Raw genomic sequence first — 24,011 nt, forward strand, 5'->3', positions numbered from 1 at the left:
TCATCTCACACCTGTCAGAATGGACATTGTCAAAAAGAACACAAGTAACAAATGTTGGCAAGGATGTGGAGAAAAGGGAACCCTTGTACACTGTTGGTGGGAATGTAAATTGGTGCAGCCACTATGGAAAACAATATGGAGGTTTCTCAAAAACCTACAAATAGAACCACCATTTGGCCCAGCAGTTCCACTCCTGGGTATATATCCAAGAAAAACAAAGACATTAATTCAGAAATATATATACACCCTGCTATTAACAGCAGTGTTACTTATAATTGCCAAGATACGGAAGCATCCTAAGGGAACATCAACAGATGAATGGATAAAGAAGATGTAGCATATGTATATGATGGAATGCAACTCACCCATAAAAAAGAAGGGTATTTTTCCATTTGCAGCCCTTCACTTTTTTTTTTTCACTTCAAAAACCAGAATTTTATAACTGGCATAAACATTCCCATTACATCAAAAATAGCAAAATAACCTAGAAATAACCTTAACCAAGGAAGTTAGCTATACTGTGAAAACTAAAACATTGATGAAGGAAATTGAAGATGATATAAAGAAATGGAAAGATATCTTATGCTCTTGGATTGGAAGAATCAACATTATCAAAATGGCCATACTACTCAAAGCAATCTATAGATCCAATGCAACCCCTGTCAAAATGCTCACAACATTTTTCACAGAACTAGAACAATTTCAGAATTTATATGGATCCATAAAAGACCCCAAATTGCCAAAGCAGTCTTTTGTAGGTCTTTTTTTTCTTTTTCTTCTTCTTTTTGTTCTCTTTTCTTGTGATTTGATGACTAGAGAAATTCCTTTAACGTTTGTTGTAAAGCTGGTTTGGTGCTGAAATCTTTTAGCTTTTGTTTATCTGTGGAGCTTTTGATTTCTCCCTCAAATCTGAACAAGAGCCTTGCTGGATAAGAGTATTCTTGGTTGTAGGTTTTTCTCTTTCATCGCTTTAAATATTTCATGCCACTCCCTTCTGGCCTGAAAAATCAGCTGGTAACCTTACGGGAGTTCCCTTGTATGTTATTTGTTGCTTTTCTCTTGATTTTAACATTTTCTCATCCTTAATTTTTGTCAATTTGATGATTATGTGCCTTGGTGTGTGTCTCTTTGGGTTGATCCAGCACTGTAAGTTTAAAGTGTGCAGCATAATGATTTGACTTACATACATCATGAAATGGTTACCACAGTAAGTTTAGTTCAAACATCCATCATCTTGTAGATACAAAATTAAAGAAATAGAAAAAAATTCTCTTTCTTGTGATGAGAACTCTTAGGATGTATTCTCTTTCTCTGTATATGAAAGATGTAACAACTTGCATATATAACATACAGTGGTGGTCATTATATTTATCATATTGTGCATTACATCTCTATTACTCATTTAGTTTGTGCCTTTGACCACCTTCATCCAGTCCCCCCTCCCCCAACCTCTCCTTCCCCTGCCTCTGGTAACCACAAATCTTACCTCTTTTTCTATGAGTTTGTTTTTGAAGTATAACTGACCTACAACACTATGTTAGTTGCTGTTACACAACAAAATTATTTGGTATTTCTGTACATTTCAAAATGACCACCACAGTAAGTCTAAAATATGTCACCATACAAAGATACTGCATATTTATTTACTATATTCCCCACACCGTATGCAACAGTCTGTATATATGTGATTATTTTAAGTTGCTGGTCTCTTTTAAGTTCAAATGCATTTTAACAACCCTGTATTTTTAATCCCTGTACCCCACATTAAACTGCTTTTGACATCGTATTTTACATATTTTTGTTTTGTGTGTCCCTTACTAACTGCTTGTTGTGGATATAGATGACTTTACTAATTCTGTCTTTAAACCTTCCCTACTAGCTTTATACATGGCTGATTTATTTATTACCTTTATACCTGTATGTTTGTCTTTAGCAAATAAGATTTTTACCAAAAAGATTTTTCTTTTTATAATTTTCATGTTTCTAGTTGTGGCCTTTTCTTTTTTGCTCAGAGAAGTCTCTTTTAACATTTCTTGTAAAGCTGGCTTGGTGGCACTGAACTCTTGGATTTTGCTTGTCTGTAAAAGTTTTGATCTCTCCATCAAATCTTAGTGAAAGCCTTGCCAGGTAGAGTATACTTGGTTGTAGGTTTTTCCCTTTCATCACTTTAAATATTGTGTCACTCCCTTCTGGTCTGTAGAATTTATGCTGAAAAATTAGCTAATAGCCTTATGGGAGTTCCGTTGTATGTAACTTGCTGCTTTTAATAGTGTCTTTATCTTTCATCTTTGCCATTTTAATTACCCTGTGTCTTGGTGTGATCTTCTTCAGGTTGATCCCGTTTGTGATGTCTGTAATTCCTGGACCCGGAGGTCTGTTTCCTTTCCCCAGTTAAGGAAATTTTCAACTATTATGTCTTCAAATACGTTCTCTCTGCACCTTTCTCTTTCCGGGACCCCTATAATTCAAATGTAGTACGCTTGATGTTGTCCTGAAGGTCTCTTAGACTTTCCTCATTTCTTCTTATTCTTTTTCTGCTTCTGCTTCAGTGATTTCCACTGGTCTGTCTTTCATAATGCTGATCCATTCCTGTGCATTATTCAATCTACTGTTGATCCCTTCTAAGTGTATTTTTCATTTCATTTATTGTATTCTTCATCTCTGGTTCTTCTTTATATTTGCTTATTGTGCATATTATATATGCACAAAAGTTTAACTTTCTGTTAAACACAAGTTTTTAATTGTAATGGAGTCCAACATAACTTTTTCTTGCATGGATGGTGACTATAGTGTTGTGTATACAAACTCATCATGAAAATGAAGGACCTTATTTTTAGGTCTACGAGCTATTTTGAGTTACTTTTTTTAGTGTAGTAATATGTACATAACATAGGATTTACCATCTTAACCATTTTTAAGTGTATAGTTTGGTGGCATTTAAGTACATTAAAATTGTTTTGCAAACATTACCATTGTTTATTTCCAGAACTTTTTATTATTAAATTATTTGTATTAACAAAACTCGGTATCCACTAAATTGTCTAACTCCCCATTTCCCCCTCCTCCCAGTCCTTGGCAACCACCATCTACTTTCTGTCTCTACGAATTTGATAACTCTAGGTACCTTGTATAAATAGAATCTTACAGCATCTTTCTTTATATGATGGGCTTATTTCACTTAGCATAATGTCTTCAAGGTTTATCCATGTTGTAACATGTCAGAATTTCTTTTTTTATTGCTGGATAGTATTTCATTGCATGCATATACCATATTTTGTTCATAGACGCATCTACCAGTGGACACTTGGGTGGCTTCTATCCTTTGGCTGTTGTCAGTAATGCTGCTATGAACATGGATATCTCTTTGAGACCCTGCATTCAGTTCTTTTGGATATATACCCAAAAGTTGATAGAATTGCTGGATCATTAGGTAATTTTTTTTTTTTTTTAGGAACCCCATACTGTTTTTCACAGTGGCTATAGCATATTACGTTTCCACCAACAGTGCACCACGGTTTCAGTTTCTCTATATCCTGTCAGCACTTGCCATTTCTGGCTTTTATATTTGTTTTTTAGTCATAGCCATCCTAATGAGCACAAGGTAATATCTCATTTTGCTTTTGATTTGCATTTCCTTAATGGTTAGTGATGTTGAGTGTCTTTTCATGTATTTATTTGTTTTTTGCCTGTTTTTTAATCAGTTTTTTGTACTTGTGAGGACTTTTTTATGCATTCTGGATTTTAATCTCTTATCAGATACAGGATTTTCAGTGTTTTCTGCCATGGGTTGTCTTTTCACTCCATTGAATGTCCTTTGATACACAAAAGTTTTCATTTTGATCAAGTCTGATTTATCTATTTTTTTCATTTTTTGCTTCTTCTTTTGGTGTTACATCTAAGAAATCATTGACAAGACTGATGTCATGAAGCTTTCTCTCTTGTTGTCTTCTAAGACTTTCAGAGTTTTAGCTCTTATGTTCAGGGCTTTGATCCATTTTGAGTTAATTTTTTGTACGTGATGTAAGGTAAAAAGTTGTCTTCATTCTTTTGCATGTGAATATCCAACTTTCCTAGCACCGTTTGTGGAAGGCTGCCCTTTATCTATTGAATGGTCTTAGCACCCTTGTTACAAATCATTTGACCAGTATGAAAATATTTATTTCTGGATTCTGGTATACCCCTTTGTTCTATATGTCTGTCTTTTTTGTTTGTTTGTTTCAGTATGCATTTATTTATTTTGAATATTTTAATTGAAGTATAGTCAGTTTACATTGTGTTAATTTCTGGTGTACAGCACAGTTTAGTCATATAGGAACATACATATATTCATTTTCATACTCTTTTTCACCATAAGTTACTACAGGGTATCGAATATAGTTCCCTGTGCTGTACAGTTAAAATTATTGTTTATCTATTATATATATATTAGTTAGTATCTTCAAATTTTGGACTCCCAATTTATCCCTTCCCATTTGCTTCCCCCTCTGGTAACCGTAAGTTTGTTTTCTATGTCTGTGAGTCTGTTTCTGTTTTGTAAATAAGTTCATTTGTCTTTTTTTTTTTTTTTTTTTTTTTGATTCCATATGACATTTTTCTTTCTCTTTCTGGTTTACTTCACTTAGAATGACATTCTCCAGGAACATCCATATTGCTGCAAATGGCATTATTTTATTAATTTTTTTATGGCTGAGTAGTATTCCATTGTATAAATATACCACAACTTCTTTATCCAGTCATCTGTCAATGGACATTTAGGTTGCTTTCATGTCTTGGCTATTGTAAATAGTACTGCTGTGAACATTGGGGTGCATGTGTCTTTTTGGATTAAGGTTCCTTCTGGATATATGCCCTGGAGTGGGATGCTGGATCATATGGTAAGTCTATTTTTAGTCTTTTGAGGAATCTCCATACTGTTTTCCATAATGGCTGCACCAAACTACATTCCCATCAGCATTGTAGGAGGGTTCCCTTTTCTCCACACCGTCTGCAGCATTTATCGTTTGTGGACTTTCGAATGATGGCCATTCTAACTAGTGTAAGGTGATACCTCACTGTAGATTTGATTAGCATTTCTCTGATAATTAGTGATATTGAGCATTTTTTTATGTGCCTATTGGCCATTTGTATGTTTTCATTGGAGAATTGCTTCTTTAGGTCTTCTGACCATTTTTGGACATTTTGTTGTTGTTGTTGTTGTTGTTAAGTTGTATGAGCTGTTTATATACTCTGGAAATTAAGCCTTTGTCAGTCTCATCTTTTGTAAATATTTTCTCCCGTTCCATAGGTTGTCATTGTATTTGCTTATGGTTTCCTTTGCTGTGCAAAAGCTTGTAAGTTTAATTAGATCCCACATGCTTATTTTTGCTTTTATTTCTTTTGCTTGGGTAGATTGTCCTAGGAGAACATTGCTGAGATTTATATTGGATAATGTTTTGCTTAAGTTTTCTTCTAAGAGCTTTACAGTGTCTTGTCCTATGTTTAAGTCTTTAAGCCATTTGAGTTTATTTTTGAGTATGATGTGAGGGAGTATTCTAACTTCATTGGTTTACATGCAGCTGTCCAGTTTTCCCAACACCATTTGCTGAAAAGGCTGTGTTTACCCCACTGTATGTTCTTGCCTCCTTTGTCAAAGATTAATAGACCAAAAGTTTGTGGGTTTATTTCAGGGCTCTCTCTTCTGTTCCATTGATCCGTATGTCTGTTTTTGTACCAGTATCATGCTGTTTTGATTACTGTAGCTCTATAATATTGTCTGAAGTCTGGGAGGGTTATTCCTCCAGCTTCATTCTTTTTCTTCAGTAATGCTTTGGCAATTCTGTTTCTTTTGTGGTTCCATATAAATTTTAGGACTTGTTCTAATTCTGTGAAAGCTGTCCTGGGTAATAGGGACTGAATTAAATCTGTAGATTGCTTTGAAAAATATGGCCAATTTAACAATATTAATTCTTCCAATCCAAGAGCGTGGGATATCTTTCCATTTCTTTGTCATCTTTAATTTCCTTAGTGTTTTGTAGTTTTATGCATATAAGACTTTCACTACCTTGATCAGATTTATTCCTAAGTATTTTATTTGGGGGGATGCAATTTTAAAAGGATTGTTTCTTTACTTTCCTTTTCTGATATCTCATTGTTAGTGTAAAGAAATGCCACTGATTTCTGTATGTTAATCTTGTATCCTGTTACCTGGCTGAATTCTTTTATTAGCTCTAGTAGTTTTTGTGTGGAACCTTTAGGGTAGTCTATATATAGTATCATGTCATCTGCATATAGTGACAGTTTTACCTCTTCTCTTCCAATTTGGATCCCTTTTATTTCTATTTCTTATCTAATTGCTATGGCTAGGACTACCAATACTATATTGAATAGAAGTGGTGAGAGTGGGCATCTTTGTTTTGTTCCAGATTTTAGTGGAAAGGCTTTCAGCTTTTCACCATTATTATGCTGGCTATAAGTTTATGTTTGTCTTCATACCAGTACCACACTGTTCTGATTAGCTTTGTAGTATGTTTTGAAATCAGGTAGTATGAGAACTGCAGTTTTGTTCTTTTTTTCCCAAGATTGTTTTGGCTATTCAAGATTCCTTGAGACTCCATATAAGATCATGACATCTGCAAACATAATTTTACTGCCTCCTTTACAGTTTGGGTGCCTTTTGTCTTTTTCTTCCCTAGTTACTCTGGCTAGAGCTTCCAGTACTGTGTTGAATAGAAACTGTGACAGCAGGTCCTGTTTTCTTGTTCTTGATTTTAGAGGAAAAGTGTTTTCAGCCTTTGACTATTGTGTGATGTTAGGTGTGGATTTTTCATATGTGGCTTTTATCATATTGAGATAATTTCCTCCTATGCTAAGTTTTTGGATTTTTTTTTTTTATTATTATCATTAAAGGGTCTTAATTTTGTCAAATGCTTTTTCTGCATCCGTTGAGATGTAGCATGTGGGTTTTTTTTCTCCCCTTTATTTTAATGTGTTATATTGCACTGACTGATTTTTATATGTGAACTGTTCTTACATTCCAGGAATAAATCTCACTTAGTCATGGTGTATATTTTAATATGCTGGTGAATTTGGGTTGTTAGTATTTTGTTAAGGATTTTTGCTTCAGCAGCGTAGGTGAAATCAGTCTCCAGTTGTCTTTTCTTGTAGTGTCTTTGTCTGGCTTTATACGGATTACACTGTCTTCATAGAATGTGTTCATAAAATGCGTTCATTTGTGAGAAGAGTTTGAGAGAGGTTAGTGTTCTTTAAATATTTGATAATTTAACAGTGAAGCCATCAGGTTCAGGTTCAGGGCTTCTCTTTATCAGGAGGTTTTTGATCACTGATTCAATCTCCTTACTAGTTCTAGGTCTACTTGTATGTTCTAGTTTTTCACGATTCTGTCATCGTAGATTGTGTGTTTCTAGGAATTTGTCCCTTTGATCTACTTTATCCAGTTTGTTGGCTTACGCTGCCCACAGTACTCTCTTAAAACTCTTCCTTCATTTCTGATTTTAGCAATTTGTCTTCCCTCTGTTTTTCTTGGTTAGTTTTGCTAAAGATTCATCAATTTTTTGCTATTTTCATAAATACCAACTTTTGATTTTGTTGATTTTCTGTGTTGCTTTTTCTATATTGCATTTATTTCTGCTCTAATCTATTATTTTTTTCCTTTTTCTTGTTTGTGGTTTGTTTGCTCTTTTCTGGTTTCTACCTGAAAAGTTGTTGACTTCAGATCTTCCTTATTAATCAGGCATTTACAGCTATAAGTTTCCCTGTAAGCACTGCTTTAGCTGTATTCAACATTTTTTGATATGTTCCGTTTTCATTTTTGTTCATCTGAAAGTTCTGTGACTTTTCTTTGTGATTCCTTTTTTGACCCATGGCTACTTGAGAGTATGTGGATTAATATCACATATTTATTAATTTTCCAAATTTCCTTATGTTACTGATTTCTCATTTCATTACATTGTGGTCAAGAACATAGTTTGTGTGATTTTAATTCTTTTAAATTTATTCAGACCTATTTTATGGTCTTTCCATGTGTACTTCAGAAGAATGTGTGTTCTGCTGTAGTTGGATGGAGTGCTTAATAGTCATCTAGTTAGTGTTACAGTGTTAACTGAAATCTGCTTCCTTGCTGATCTTTTGTCTAATTGTCCTATTATTCCAAGTGGGTATTGAAATCTCCAGCTATTGTTGAATTGTCTATTAGTGTCTTTTATTTTTAAAAGGTTACAGATGCCAGTGGGTGAGGGAGAATGAATGATTTAATGGTGCATAATATAAATATCTTTGATATTGATTATAAAGAGGTCCTATAAACCAATACGAAAGATTACAGTCTTCAATGAAAAAAATGTGCAAGGATGAACAGACAGTTCATAGAAAAAGAACTATAAATTCCTGATAACCATAGGAAAGAAGCATAACTTGTAAGCAGGGAAATGCAAAACAAAATAAGATAACCATTTAAAAATCTAATTAGGAAACGTTTAAAAATTATGTGCAGTCTTAGGATATGGGGAAACAGGTATTCTCAAACACTGTTAATGGGACAAGTTCTTTTTAAAGTTTTTGGTAGCTTTTTAAAGTTTCGGGGTATTTTTATTTATATTTTGTTATGAATATGCCCCTATACTCATAATCCTACACCAACAGTTGAAAAACACAAAATCAATATTACTTCACCTGCATTTTCTATAAGTGGTCCTTAAGTGTCAGCTGAATTGAATCCAAGCTTTTATTTTGGCAAGATAATTTATAAGTGGTATTATTTCTTGTATCACATTGTGTAGAAAATAACCTTTACCTTTCTTTGTGATACCATGAATGAGCAGGTTCCAGGTGTTAGCCTGATTATTCACCCACAGTTTGAGAGCAATTGCTTTGCAGTGTGGAGTGGGTAACTCAGAATTTCCACCCAAATAATTCAGAAGTTACTAGTAAATGCATGTAAGCTCTTTACTTTTTTAAATTTATTTTTGCCACCACTTCTGCTTTTATTTTTATGCTGTAGATTTTAAAACAGATTACAGATATCTTCTCATTTCAAAATTAAATATGTTAGTATGTTACTATGGTTTAAGGACTTCAAAAAAAAATCCTTCTACACTGGACTTTGACACAACATTGTAAAATGATTATAAATCAATAAAAATGTTAAAAAACTCTTATTTCAGTCCATTATTACAATGAATATAAGTCTTGAGGATCATCTAATATCTATTACATTTTCAAATTTCCATGATTGACTCAAAAGTTTGTTTTGTATTTTTCTACTTTGAGTTAAAACCCGAAGTCCACATATTGCCTTGGTTAATACTTCTTAAATTTCCTTTAATCTTTATACTAATGTAGTATGTAGTTCTCCTTTTTTTTCCCCCTTTGCACAATACCATTTCTTTGAGGAAACTGGGTCATTTGTTTCAAAATTTTTTCTACATTCTGGGTTTTGCTGTTTAAAAGACCAGAGAAAAGACATTACTCCCAGAAGAGCTCCTTCCATCTCACATGTGTTTTGTTGATTTCTTGTTATAGTGGGTTGGGGGAAGGGTCATTTGGGACAAATCACTGAACAAAAACAAAAATCCTTTTCCTTCATCGCATTTACATTCCCATTCCAAGAGAGGTAGACAATAAACAAAAATGAATCGTAAAGTTTGTTAGACATCTTCTGGGAAACAATAGAGGATAACAAGGGAATAAGGAGATGGAGGACCTTGATGGATGTGTAAGATGTGTGGCTGCCAGTGGGAGGCTGGGAGGCTGGGAGGCTGGAGCAGAGGGGTAACATCTGATTTACTTTTAAATGGATTGCTCTGGCTGCACTGCAGGGGGTGAAGGAGCAATGGTGGAAAGCTACTCTGTAATTCAGGGCAAAAGATAGTGGAGGCTTAGATGGGGGAGAGCCAGGGAGCAGGAGAGGAGTCAAGGACAATGGCGAGGTTTCTGACTCCAGTGGCTGGAACAACTGATACAGAATGTCTTGTCACTGCCAGAGGCTGATTAGTTGCTACCATTTCCATTCACAATTCTATTGGGAAAGGACTGGTGAATCCTGGTGCTTTTTGAAGGTTGTGTTATATTAAAAGTCTTTTGATTTTTTTTTTAGTTGTTTGATGCTTAAGTTTTTTTTTTTTTTTTAATTTTGTAAAATGCTTCCTGTTTTGCAGATGTCTTATTTAATGGCATTTAAAATTACTTATTAGACATTGCAAACCTTTAGAAATTTACAGATTTGGATTTTTAAATTTTTATTAGGGGAAGGTAATTAAGTTGATTTACATCTAATAGAGGTACTAGGGATTGAACCTAGGACCCTGCTAGGCATGCACTCTACCAGTGAGCTGTATCCTGTGCCCCCTCCCCAGGTTTGGATTTTTAATAACAACTGTTAATGGCTCTTTTTGAAAATTTTTAAAACTTAAAAATTAAAAGAATAGTAAAATGAATAGTCATTCCCATTATCTAAATTCAACAACTGACAAATTAGTGAAATTTTGTGACATACGCTTTAGAAAGGTGTATGTGTACCTTTTTTTTAACCAAACCTTTTAACAGTAAGTTGCAGAAACAATGCCGTATGATTATCTAGATTAGATATAGAGCACATATTCAAAATTTTTCCTACTGTCCCCTTTTCATCCAGGAGCCAGTCCAGGATCCCCCGTTAGGTTGTCATGACTCTGTCTTCTTTAATCTGTACGAGTCTCCTACCTTTACTTTAGTCTTTTATGACATTGATACTTTTAAGGAGACGAGGCCAGTTGTCTTGTAGAATGTCCCGCAATCTGGATTTGTCTGATCATTTCCTCATTATTAGATTCTAATTAAGCCACACAGATGTGCTTTTTACCTTTTGAAGACTTAAAATCCCTGGGATTTTACGAAGTCTTTTGTAAGTATCAGTTTCAGTTATGACAAAATGCTAGTAAAGCACTTGATCTTATAATAACCATTGTCACAGAGCCAGAGAACATTAAATTGCACGGACCTTTAGATTTTATCTCCAGAAGTCACAGACTGCAGGAAACTAGCAGAATTAGCACAGTCTTAAAACAAAACAGAAACAGAAACAGAAAGCTAGAATTTGAAACCTTTAGGAATGACGTGTGATTTCAGACTTGACCTAGTCCTTTTTGTTCTTCCCCTGCCCTCTGCCATTGTAAATTACCTATGCTGCCTTGAGTCTTTTGAGCATGTGATTCCCTGCCTACCTCTCTGATGAAGCTAGGGAAACTTCAGGCTTAGAGAGGCCAAATTGCTAAGGAACACATACTTAACAAGAGACAGAATATTCAGATCCTGGAACCCCAGTCTCTTGAAGAACCAGTTAATTTTCTACCAGAGCTCCAGTGATTTGCATTAATGGAACAAATAGAAAGTCTGTGATCTTGGCACCTTCTGTGATTAAGGAAGATGAAGAAATTAGGGATACCACCGAATGAAGTTCTATCTTAAATATAATACCTTTCTTCCTTTTTTTAGCTACAAGGCTTTGGCCGACCAAGTGTATACCATGCTGCTATTGTCATCTTCCTTGAATTCTTTGCGTGGGGCCTGTTGACAACTCCAATGTTAAATGTAAGTATTGCTGAACTCTAGGTCCTTGTTTATGAGATCAGAGACATTCTTGCGCATATGTCCCCAGGGCTATATGTCTAGGTATGTGTTTGAGAGTAGTTCTAGACAGTGACGTCAGACTGTTTACCACTGAGTTGTTTCCACTGTGTAGACGGTGAACCACCTGAAACAAAACACCTGAGCTGCCTATTAAATATTCCTGGGTAGCAGGGCCACTGCCATTGAACCAAAATCTTGGGAGTGCTATGAATGATCTACAGTATGTATATTTAGGAAAACTGTTAAGATGCCCTAGAGGAAATTATTGCAAAACTTTGTTGAAGTTTGTAACTTACTTTATATAGATGTGATGGCCTTTGACTTAAGAGTATAGTAAATAGGAGATTGGTAAGTACCTTGTAACAATGACTGTGATGAATGTAAGAATGTCCCAATTTCCATTTTTGGTAGCTGACCTACAGCCATGTCTTTGCAGAGACTGTTGAATTTCTTAGCAAGAATTTGGATGTTTGATGTATGGTGTTGTTAGAGGGAAGGGAAATGCTGAAGAAAAGATAGTGGTGCAGATTTTAGGTGCCTAGTAACTACTGAACACTTAGTTTTAATAAAGACATTTTTTAATTGGCCTTACATTTCAGTTGTCTTAAATTGTTCTTTAAAAATCACTGGTGATTAACTGTTCCCAATCACCATTTTGCCTTACCAGAGGATCTCTTTGTTTATGGATAATCTTTGTTCCCAAATTAGGTTTAGAAAATAGAGAACTTTAGAGGGTGGCTATCAGCCTTACCTATAACTTTGCTGTACACTTGGATGGAGCAGTCAGGTTAAAAAATTTGCCTCTGTTTTTAATCCTCTCTTTTATTCTTTCTCATTGCATTGCCTTTTTCTTCATAGTGCTTACTACGGAAGGTAACTGGTTATTAGTTAATGGGGATGAGTGGTCCCCACTTTAAGTTTCATGAGATCCTGCCTGTCTTTGTTCATCACCGTGTCCCTAGTGCTTGTGGCACGGCTGACACTCAGCATGTATTTTCTTTGAACAAATGTTTGCATTGCAGGTATACACATATATGTCCTTGAGTGATTGCTTCTCCAAGACGTATTTTTAGCATAAAGACACACCAGGCCACTCATTTTAACAAACTGCTTTTAAATTTTGGCCTTGGTTCTCTGATTTTCTTACCCACAGTTTCTTTAGGTTGCAAAGTTAACAGTTTCTAAACAGTATTTTTCCGAGGCAGTTAGTTACTTATAATCTGTTGTAATGGTTCAGCAGGTTTCTCAATATAGAACAACCCTGTAATCATTCTTTATTTGGTAAGAATTCAAATTGAAATGAAGAATACCTCAGTGTTTCTGATACGGTGTCAGAAATTCTAAAACCTCCCTCCAGACAGTTAAAAATCCTTGGGGCTTTTTGACCCTTGACCCCTTTAAATCTATTTCATTAGTTATTTAATGTGCCCCAGGACCTGATGCACCTTCTTCCTTCTTACTGCCCCAAGCAGATAATTTTCTTAAGGTTTCTGTGTCCCTGTTAGACCCTGGAATGCAGTTTTGCTGCTTGCAGAGATTTGGTTAAAATGAGCATTTCTATGAGGAGTATAGAGTTGCTAGCTCACTGTACAGTGTCATAGAGGAAGTGTTGCTCAATTAGTAGGTATGGTTCTCTTTTCTAAGCTCTTGGTGTTGCTAAATTAAGCTAAATGTCCTTTACTTTCCTATCTCCCCAGCCTTTACACCATAGTTTGCTAACTCTGTTTCTTTTTTGATGTCAGGAAACTGGTTCACTTCTCCTTTTGAAAAGATTTTCTCTGACATATGCCCTCCACTTGCTGCCTTTTCTGGTTAGATAGAGAAGTGACAATGTTAGGTTGTTTGATAAGGAAGGGACACAAAAAGAGTTTATTTCATTACAGCTGGAGTTTGTCATTTTTTTAAAGAAAATTTTAAAGGGGGAAGGTAATTATGTTTACTTAGTGATTTGGTGTGTTTTTTTGGAGGAGATACTGGGGATTGAGTCCAGGACCTCCCAGCGTGCTAAGCATGTGCTCCACCACTTGAGCCATCCCCTCTCCCCTTCATCTGGAGTTTGTTATCCTCTTCCTTTATGCTGGGGTTTACTATAACCCAGTTCTAGTTCTTGGAATCTGGATTCTTCACCCACCATGCTGTAACTATAAGGATGGTGGTTCATGTGTATGTTCTTTTTTTTTCCTCCCCACTTGCTGTAGCTAATGGATAGCACTCTGTGCTGTTTCTTCCATCAAGGAAAGAAAAACAGTCTTGAGATCAGAATTGGGAGATACAGAACAGTATATTCATATTCACATTTTGTCCAGTCTGACTACCTCTGCATCCTAGCATTTATTAGGACCCTCTCTTTGAAGTACTGTAGAACAGTTTACTTCTTAGTTATTTTCTCTGTGAAATCTGTTGCCCGTCTCGTGTGGCCATGTTCTAGATTACAACTTAGTTTGTTAATTAAGCATCAGAAAGGTCTCCACTCTTAATACACTGAAGCAAAGCTGCAAAGTTGACCTCATACAATGGCTTTAACCTTCTTGTAGCAGTAGTAGTTCACACATAAAAATGACCTCTCTCTCACCTTACAGCCCTGCCTCTAGTCCTGTCCAGAGGGCCTGATCTCATTTTATTGTAAATAAAGTGCTCTGATTAAACTTATTTAAAACTCATCAGGTATATTTAAATAGAGCATTTATTTCAGTGAAGATGTACTTAATATTAGTTCCTGTGAAGAATTTCATTTTTGCATTTTGCAGATTTTCTTTTGCAAGCTGACCTTCTTGGACCCCTGCTAGAGATTCTAAGGGCTTAACCCTATCTTCTCTCTATATAGTATCTAATAATCCAGCGAATGCTCTTTAAACACTTTCCTGCCGCGTTCGGTTTTCCTATCCCTTCTTACTGACTTACAAAATAAGTGTTCATTCGACAAACATACGCTATCTTGTCAGCCCCGTTTGCTCCATAGTCCAGCCCTTCTGCTTTCTTTGCTTTAATCAGTGTTTCTTCTTGGGAGCTGAGGTGGGTGGGATGGATAGGGCTGTTTGTCAGGCATTTTTGGCATAATACTCAGACACTTTGAGGCATGATTTGCTCTCCACATGAAAGGAAGTAAAATTCTAACGTTGTCCCATTGAAACTGTCTTGCTGTCAGGATTCACAAGGTGTTGCAGGCTTATCTTGTGTTTTAACAGTTTCCTATTGGTGTATTGACCAGAGTACCCAGAACCTACCCTCTTGTGTACCTTATAATTACTAAAATAAGTAGCATTCACTAAAGGGTCTATAACATATGATGGTAGGGTGTTAAATCTTTGCTTTTTCTTGCACAGCTGACTGTTAGAATATAATGAGCATTAACTAATGTCGTTTATTTCTGTCTTATTGTGTGTTGTATGTTGTAGTCTGTAGCATACTTTTATACCTAAAAACTTGGGAATGCTTAAAAAAAAATACTGACTTCCAGTTTACCTAATTAATACAATTATAAGAAGACTTGACGTAGAAATATAAATGAACCATTGGTGGGTTTCTTTGTCTCAAAATTTGGCATATAAAATATTTGATGTGCATTCTGGTCTTTTGATAGATTTTTCCGCACTTTTAATATAGCATTATATTGCTTTCTGGCGTCCATTGTATCTGATGGGAAGTCAGCTATTAATAAGTACTGTTCTTATGTAAGGGGTCTGCAGACTATGGCCCAGAGGCCTGATCTGGACCACTGCCTGTTTTTATGTGGTCTGTACACTAAGAATGCTTTTTACATTTTACATAGTTGGAAAATATCAAAAGAAGTTATTTGATGACACATGAAAATTGCATGTAATACAAATGTTAAGTATCCATAGTAAAATAGTGTTGGACTGTGACAATGCCCATTGATGTTGCAACTTTTGGTCTACAATGGCACAGTTGAGTGGTTGCAACACAGACCATCTTCCCTAAAATATTTACTGTGTACTGTGTGTTCCTTATTTGTAGAATAATTTTGTCAGTCCCTGCTATGAGTGGTAATTCCTTTTTTTTGTTGTTGTTGCTTTAAACACTTTCTATCTTTCAGCGATTTGACTATGCTATAATGTGTCTAGGTGTGCATCTTTTTGTGTTAATGTTACTTGGTGTTTGTTTAGCTTCTGGGGTCTGTAGATTAATATTTGTATCAAATTTGGGTAGTTTTTGGCCATTATTTTTTCAAATGTCTTTGTTGCCCCTTTGCTCCTTTCCTTTGGGACTGCCATTACACTTGATAGTTTCACAGGTTTCCGAAAATTACTGTCAGACTTCTGACTTTTGCTATAACAGGAGATCAGCAAACTCTGCCCTAATAAAGCTGGACAAAACAGTCAAAAATAACCACTTCAGTGCTCTGTAAGTTCAACCATAGACACACAGCAGAGGAGCATTTATTTACTAAGCTACTGAACTCCCGACAAGAACAGTGAGTTTGCAGTTCTGAGCTCTAGCCTTTTGCCATAGTTATAACTATCAGTGTAACAGTTTCTGAGTCCTGTGACTCAGGACTTTTAGCAGATCACTGAAATCCATTCTGTTGGTGATGGACATTGGGGTTTCCTGTGCTTGCCTATTACAAGTATTGCTTTAGTGATATTTCCTATATGTCTGTGAATAATGTGTACATTTTTTCCTCTTTCTTGTAATATATATGTAGGAGTGAAATGGCAGGGTTTTGTTCAGTTTGGGTATATACTGCCAAAAGTTTTCCAGAGTGGTTGAATCAATTTACCCTCCAACCAGCCGGGCTCCACAACTTTATCAATTGGTATTTCATTTTAGTCATAAGTACAGTGTGGCCTTAATTTGCATCTTCCTAATGATCAATGAAGTTGAACACACCTTTATGTATATATATTTTTTACTTTTTAATTTTTCAGTTATATTAAGTAGAATTGTTACAATTTGCACATGTACAATATATTGCATGTAAATACATATACACAATATACTGCGTATATTTTTTTAATTTACAGATATGTAGTTTATTATTTCTAAGAACATTTAGAGTTTTAGCTTTTTAAACTTACAGTTATCAAAGGAATAAAGCCAACCACAAAATCAGGATTAATTCAGAAAGTTACATACACTCTGCTATTAATAGCAACATTCTTATAATTGCCAAGATATGGAAGCATTGTTAAGTGCACATGAATAGATGAGTGAATAAAGAAGATACAGCATATATATGTAATGGAATACAACTCACCCATAAGAAAGAAGGATATTTTGCCATTTGTAGCCCTTCACTTTTTTTTTCTTCTTTTCACTTCAAAAACAAGGATTTTATAACTGGCATAAATATTTCCATTGCATCAAAAAGAACAAAATACCTAGAAATAAATTTAACCAAAGAGGTTACCTGTACTCTGGAAACTGTAAAACATTGATGAAGGAAATTGAAGATGATACGAAGAAATGGAAAGATACCTTATGCTCTTGGATTGGAAGAATCAACATTATCAAAATGACCATACTACCCAAAGCAATCTACAGATCCATTGCAACCCCTGTCAAAATACTCACGACCTTTTTCACAGAACTAGAACGATTTCAGAATTTATGTGGACCCATAAAAGACCCCAAATTGCCAGAGCAATCTTTTGTAGGTCTTTTTTTTTCTTCTCTTTCTTCTTTTTGTTCTCTTTTCTTATAGTTCGATGACTAAAGAAGATCTTTTAACATTTCTTGTAAAGCTGGTTTGGTGGTGCCGAATTCTTTTAGCTTTTGTTTATCTATGAAGCTTTTGATTTCTCCATCAAATCTGATTGAGAGCCTTGTTGGATAGAGTGTTCTTGGTTGTAAGTTTTTCCCTTCCATCATTTTAAATATATCACGCCACTCCCTTCTGGCTTGTAGAGCTTCTGCTGAAAAATCAGCTGATAACCTTATGGGAGTTCCCTTATATGTTATTTGTTGCTTTTCTCTTGATTGTAATATTTTCTCCATATCTTTAATTTTTGTCAGTTTGATGAGTATGTGCCTTGGTGTGTTCCTCTTTGGTTTGATCCTGTGTGGAACTCTTTGCACTTCCTGGACTTGGGTAACTGTTTCCTTTCCCAGGTTAGGGAAGTTTTTAGTTATTATCTCTCCAAAATTTTTCTCAGGTCCTTTGTCTCTCTCTTCTCTTTCTGGGACCCTTATAAGGCAAATATTAGTGTGCTTTTTGTTGTCCCAGAGTGCTCTTAAACTATCCTCATTTCTTTTCATTCTGTTTTTCTTTTTTCTGTTCTGCAGTAGTGATGTCCACTAATCTGTCTTCTAGCTCACTGATTTATTCTTCTGCCTCGTTTAGTCTCTTCTTTGTTCCTTCTAGTTTGTTATTCATTTCAGTGATTTTATTCATCTGTTTGGTATCCTATATATCATCCAATTCTTTGCTAAAAACTTTGCTCTGTGCATCTATACTCATCTTGAGTTCTCTGAACATCTTCGCCATCATTACTTTAAACTCTTTCTCAGATAAATTGCCTATCTCCTCATCACTTATTTCTTCTGGAATTTTATCTTGGGCCTTGGCCCGGAAGATACTCCTCTGTCGCCTCATTATTGTCTTATCTTTCTGTTTGTATTTTTAGGTAGGTTAGCTATGTTTCTCGACTTTGGAGAGGTGAGGTGGCCCCCTGTGGGAGAGGTCCTATGCGTCCCAGCAGTACACTGCTCTCTTGTCACCCAAGGGCCAGGGTCCAGCTGGACCCAGTGTAGTGTCAGGCTTGTGTTTGTGGACTCCTTCCACAGACTTTGGGATTGTTGTTTTCTTATTTCTGGTATCTGTCTCCTGGTGATGAGGCTAGACTAGAGGCTTATGCAGGTTTCCTGGCAGGAAGAGTTGGTGCCTGCCCACTGCTGGGTGAAGCTTTGTCCTAGACCTCTGGTGGGTAGGGCCATGTCTAGAGGCATTTGTGGCTTAGGAAGTCTGCTGTTGGGTGAGGCTAGGTCTTGGTGCTGATGATCCAATCAAGATGTCAACCTCCAGGAAAGCTCATGTAGATGAACACTCCTGGAATGTCAGCCACCAGCTTTAATGTCCCCTGGGTGAGCTGCGGCTGTCACCTACCTCCCCAGGAGACCCTCCAAAACCAGCAGGGAGATTTGGCCCAGGTTCCTACGAAATGACTGCCTCTTTCCTTGAACCTGGTGCATGTGAGAATCTGTAGGCTTCTTGAGAGAATGAAGTCTTTCCCCTAGTCCCATGGGGCTCCTGAAACTAAGCCCCACTGGCCTTCAAAACCAGATATCCTGGGGTCTCCTCCTCCTCCCAGTGCAAGAACCGCGGGTTGGGGAGCCTGACCTTGGGCTTAGAAGTCTCACTCCTGTGAGGGCCTCTGCAACTTAATTATCCTTCAGCTTGTGGGGCGCCCACCTGGGAGGTATGGGGCTCTATTATATGGTGAGCATGCCCATCCTACCATTCCACTGTGGTTCCCTCTTTATGTTTCCAGTTGAAGATATTTTTTGCTAGGTTCCAGGTTTTTTTGATGATTGTTTAGCAGTCACTTATTTCGTTGTAGTCACACCACCTTTATGTATATTTGTCTGCCATGTGAATATCTTTGTGAAAGATGCTCTGGTGTTTCATCTATTTTAAATAATTGAATTGTCTGTCCTTTTCTTACTAGTTGTAGGAGTTCTTTATATATTCCAGATACTAGTTGTTTTTTAACTCATATGGATGTGTTTTAATGATATCTTTCCCCCCTCCTTGGATTGCCTTTCATGCTTCATGGTGCCTTTCGATGAACAGAAGTTCATAATCTTTATGTAGTTCAATTTACTGATTTTTTTTGTTACATTTAGTTGCTTTCTTAAAATCTTATTTACAAAACTTTCTTCTTCCACAAGGCTTTATTGGTCTATTTTTCACACATAGATCTACCATCCTTCTAGAAAAAAAAATTGTATTTTATAGGGGTCAAGATTCATTTTGATACCATGTTAATATGTAATTGAACTAGCATCGTTTATTTAAAAAAAATCTTTCTTTCCCCTCTGTATGTGTCAACTCTGTCATAAATCAGGCAACCATATCCATATGGATTCGTTTCTAGGTTTTGTATTCTGTTTATGTATATGTCCTGTGTTGTATACTATGCTGTGTTGATTTCTATAGCGATATCTTGATATCTTATATAACTTCCAAAGCTTGGTTCTTCTTCCTCAAGATTGCCTTGGCTGTTGTAGGCCTTTTATATCCATATACATTTTGTAATCAGCTCTTCAACTTTCACAGAATAACTTGCTGGGAATTTTGAATGTGATTGCATTGGCTATAGATTCATTGAGGGAGACCTGACAACTTTACAGTATTGAGTCTTCTAATCTACATGGGATGTGATCCTTTTATTCAGTCTGTAAAACTTTCTCTAAATCATATTTTACGTTTCTCAGTGCATGAATTTTTCACTAGATTTATTCCTAGGTATTTGATGGGTTTTGTTATTTTAAATAGTGTAGTTTTAAGGGTTTAATTTTCTGTTTGTTGCTGGTACATAAAACAATTCATTCCCATGTCTTGACCTTGTGTCTAGTAATTTTGCTAAATTCACTTATAGTTTATTTGTGGGTTTCATATATACGTTCATATCTTTTGTGAATAATGAGTTTTTAACTCCTTCCAATCCTTTTCATTTTTATTTCTTTTTCTTTCTTTGTTACATCGATTGTGACATCCAGCACAATGTTGAATAGACACAATCATCATGGGCTTCCTTATCTCATAGATGATCCCTGGTGGAAAGCAATCTGAAATTCACCACTAAGTGTGTTTGCCGTAAATGGTTTTTCTAGACACTCTGTTGGAGAAAGGAAGTTGCCTTCTGTTCCTTCGCTGCTTATTATCATGCATGGGTATTAAATTTTATCAAATGAAGTTTCTGCATATAACCAGATAATAATTAGATTTTTCCCTATTATTCTGATGTCACCTATAATGACTTTTGAATATCAAGCCACTCCTATATTGGAATAAATTTCACTTAGTTGTGAGATATATATGTATATAATTTTTTACTATCACTGGATATGATTTACTAATATGTTGTTCATATCTTTGCATCTATGGTCACAAGAGAAATTGGAGTGTAATTTTCTTTTTGTATAATGCCCTTGTCATGTTTTAGTATTAAGATTTTGTTGACCTTGTAAAACTTAATTTAGAAAAGATATCCCATTCTCTGAGAAAATTTGAGTGAGTTTGCTGATATTTCTTCTTTAAATGTTTGGAAGAATATGCTTAGGCTTTTTTTGTTGTTGTTCTTTTGATTATTTTAGCAAAGATTTTTAATACATTTAATTTTTTTTTTAATGAGATGTGACTATTTAAATTTTTTGTTTCTTCTAGTGTAAGTTTTGGTTAAGTTGTGTTTTCCAAAGAATTTTTTCACTAAATGTATAAGAGTCTAGTTTATTGGCAAAAGGTTCATAATAATTTCATTTTTTAAAATGTCTTCTTTTAAATTGGGGTCTAGTTGACATTATAACATTAGTTTCAGGTTTACAACATAATGATTCGGTGTTTGTGTATATTGGAAAATGATCACAACCGTAAGTCTAGTTAACATCCATCACCATACATAGTTACACATTTTTTGTGTGATGAGAACTTTTAAATTTACCTCCTTAGCAACTTTCATATATGCAATACAGTAGTATTAATTATAGTCAGTAGGCTATATATTATATTTTCATGACTTATTTGTCTTTGTCATTATAAAACTGGAAGTTTCCACCTTTGACCTTCACTCATTCTGCCCACTCCTTACCCCTCGTCTCTGGCAGCCACCAATCTATGATCTTGGTTTCTTCTTTTGGGGCTTTTTTTTGTTTGTTTTTCAGACTCTACATGTAAGTGAGATTACACGATATTTGTCTTTCTTTGTCTATTTCACTTAGCATAATTCCCTCAGGTTCCATCCATGTTGTCACAAATGGCATAATTCCATTTTTTTTATAGCTGAATAGTATTCCTATATGTACACCACATCTTTTTCATCTGTTCATCCACTGATGAAGACTTCAGTTGCTTCAATACCTTGGCTACTGTAGGTAATGCTACAGTGAACTCAGAGGTACATAAATCTTTTCCAGATAATGTTTTTTGTTTCCTTCAGATAAATACCCAGAAATGGAATTGCTGGATCATATGGTAGTTCTTTTATTTAATTTTTTGAGGAACCTCCATACGGTTCTCCACAGTGGCTGCACCAATTTACATTCTCACCAACAGCGCACGAGTTCCCTTTTTTCCACATCCTTACCAACACTTCTTATTTATCGTCTTTTTGATAATAACCATTGTAACAGGTATTAGATAATGTATCTCATTGTGGTTTTGATTTGCATTTCTGTGATAATTAGTGATACTAGGCATCTTTCATGTACCTGTTGGCCATCAGTATGTCTTCTATGAAAAATGTCTGTTCAGATCTTCTGGTCATTTTTTAATTGGATTGTTTGGGGGTTTTTTGCTGTTGAGTTGTATGAGTTCATTATATATGTTGGATATTAACCCATTATCAGATACATGATTTGCAAATATTTCCTCCCATTCAGTAGGTTGCCTTTTCATTTTGTTGATGGTTTCCTTTGCTGTACATAATCTTCATTCTTGATATTAGTAATTTGTTTTTTTCTTGATCAATCTTGTTAAGAGTTTATCACTTTTACTACTTTTTCAAAGAAGTTACTTTTGGCCTTATTGATTTCCATTATTGAATGTTTGAATTTTATTTCATTGATTTCCTTTTTTTTGTTTTTTTCAATTACCTCATTTCCTTATTTCTTCGGGTTGGATTTGCTATTCTTTTTCTGGCTTCTTTGTAAAGAAGCTTAGAACATTGATTTCAGCCTTTTTTTTTTTTTTTTTGCTTTTCAGTTATGTATATTTGAGACTTTAAATTCCTCTCTAAGCATTAATATTAATGTAACTGTAACTCATGAAGTTTAAGATACTGTACTTTTATCACCTTTATTTTTTCTAATGGATTACTTTTTTCGATGGATTACTGCAAGTGTATTGTCTAATTTCGAAAATTTTGGGGTGTTTTCCAGCTTGTGTTATCAGAGAATATATTGTGAATTATTTCAGTTATTTTAAAGTTGTTGAAGCTTGCTTTATATCCTAGTATATGGTTAATTCTGATAAATGTTCCATATGATCTGAAGAGAACAAGTATTCTGTGGCTGGAGTAGTGTTCTACATATGTTAACTATTTTAATTGTGTTTGATGCGTTTCATATAATCACTGAAGTTTTTGTCTACCTGTTCTATCTTTTGTTGAGAGAGATATATTCATCTCCCATTTCTTTCATTATTGTTATGCAACTAAATTCTGTATTTTTTGCTACTGATTTTTGTATGTTCATCTTGTATCCTGCTACCTTGCCAAATTCTTTTATCACCTTTAAGTAGTTTTTGCATGGGGCTTTTAGGGTTTTCTATATATATAGACCATGTCATCTGCATACAGTGACAATTCTAACCTCTTCTCTTCCCATTTGGATCCCTTTTATTTCTTCTTCTTGCCTGATTCCTGTGGCTAGAACTTCCAAGACTGTTGAAGAGAAGCGGTGAGAGTGTGCATCCCTGTCTTGCTCCAGATTTTAATGAGAAGGCTTTTAGCTTTTCACCATTGAGTATTTTATGCTTGCTGTGGGTTTGTCATAAATAGCTTCTTTTCTTAATTAAAATTTTTAAAAATTTCTTTTAAATTTTTAAAAAATATATTTTTTATTGAAGTACAGTCACTTTACAATGTTGTGTCTGTTTCTGGTGTACAGCACAATGCTTCAGTCACATAGGAACATACCTACATTCGTTCTCCTATTCTTCTTCACCATAGATTACCAGATACTGACTATGGTTCCCTGTGCTATACAGTATAAACTTCTTGTTTATCTATTTTATATATATTAGTATCTGCAAATCTCAAACTCCCAATTTATCCCTTCCCACCCCCTTCCCCTAGTAACCATAAGTTTGTTTTCTATGTCTGTGAGTCTGTTTGTTTTGTATTTTTGTTTGCTTGTTTGTTACTATTTTCTTGTTCATGATGTCTTATTTATTTATGTATCTGATTACCTTTTAAAAAATTTTTTTTAAATTTATATTCTATTCTTTTTTAGGGGTAGGTAACTAGGTTTTTATTTATTTTAATGGAGTACTGGGGATTGAACCCAGGACCTTGTGCATGCTAGGCACACATTCTACCACTGAGCTATACCCTCCCCTTCTCTGATTACCTTTGATTATGTGCTTGTCATTATGTTTGAAGAGATACATGTATGGTTGATTTGAAGCCTAGATGATGGCCTTTTCAGAAGTGATTTTAGATTTTCTTCTTCTAGACATTTGGAGGTGCTTACCAGTCTGGATCACTATAACCCAGATTTAAGGCTTGAAGTTT

The 24,011-nt window shown here is 35.2% G+C and overlaps 1 protein-coding gene across 3 annotated transcripts in view; it reads left to right on the top strand.

The window, feature by feature from the left end:
- The window catches only part of MFSD14B (major facilitator superfamily domain containing 14B), a 67,517-nt gene that overhangs the window by 9,321 nt on the left and 34,185 nt on the right, over nucleotides 1-24,011 (top strand). For all 3 annotated transcript variants that reach the window (XM_074362986.1, XM_074362985.1, XM_074362987.1), the window contains exon 2: nucleotides 11,467-11,562. In XM_074362986.1, the coding sequence (XP_074219087.1) occupies nucleotides 11,554-11,562 (9 nt within the window). In that variant the 5' untranslated portion in view covers nucleotides 11,467-11,553. The remainder of the gene's footprint in view (nucleotides 1-11,466; nucleotides 11,563-24,011) is intronic.

Source organism: Camelus bactrianus, chromosome 4 (assembly GCF_048773025.1).
Source record: "Camelus bactrianus isolate YW-2024 breed Bactrian camel chromosome 4, ASM4877302v1, whole genome shotgun sequence".
NCBI lineage: Eukaryota > Metazoa > Chordata > Mammalia > Artiodactyla > Camelidae > Camelus > Camelus bactrianus.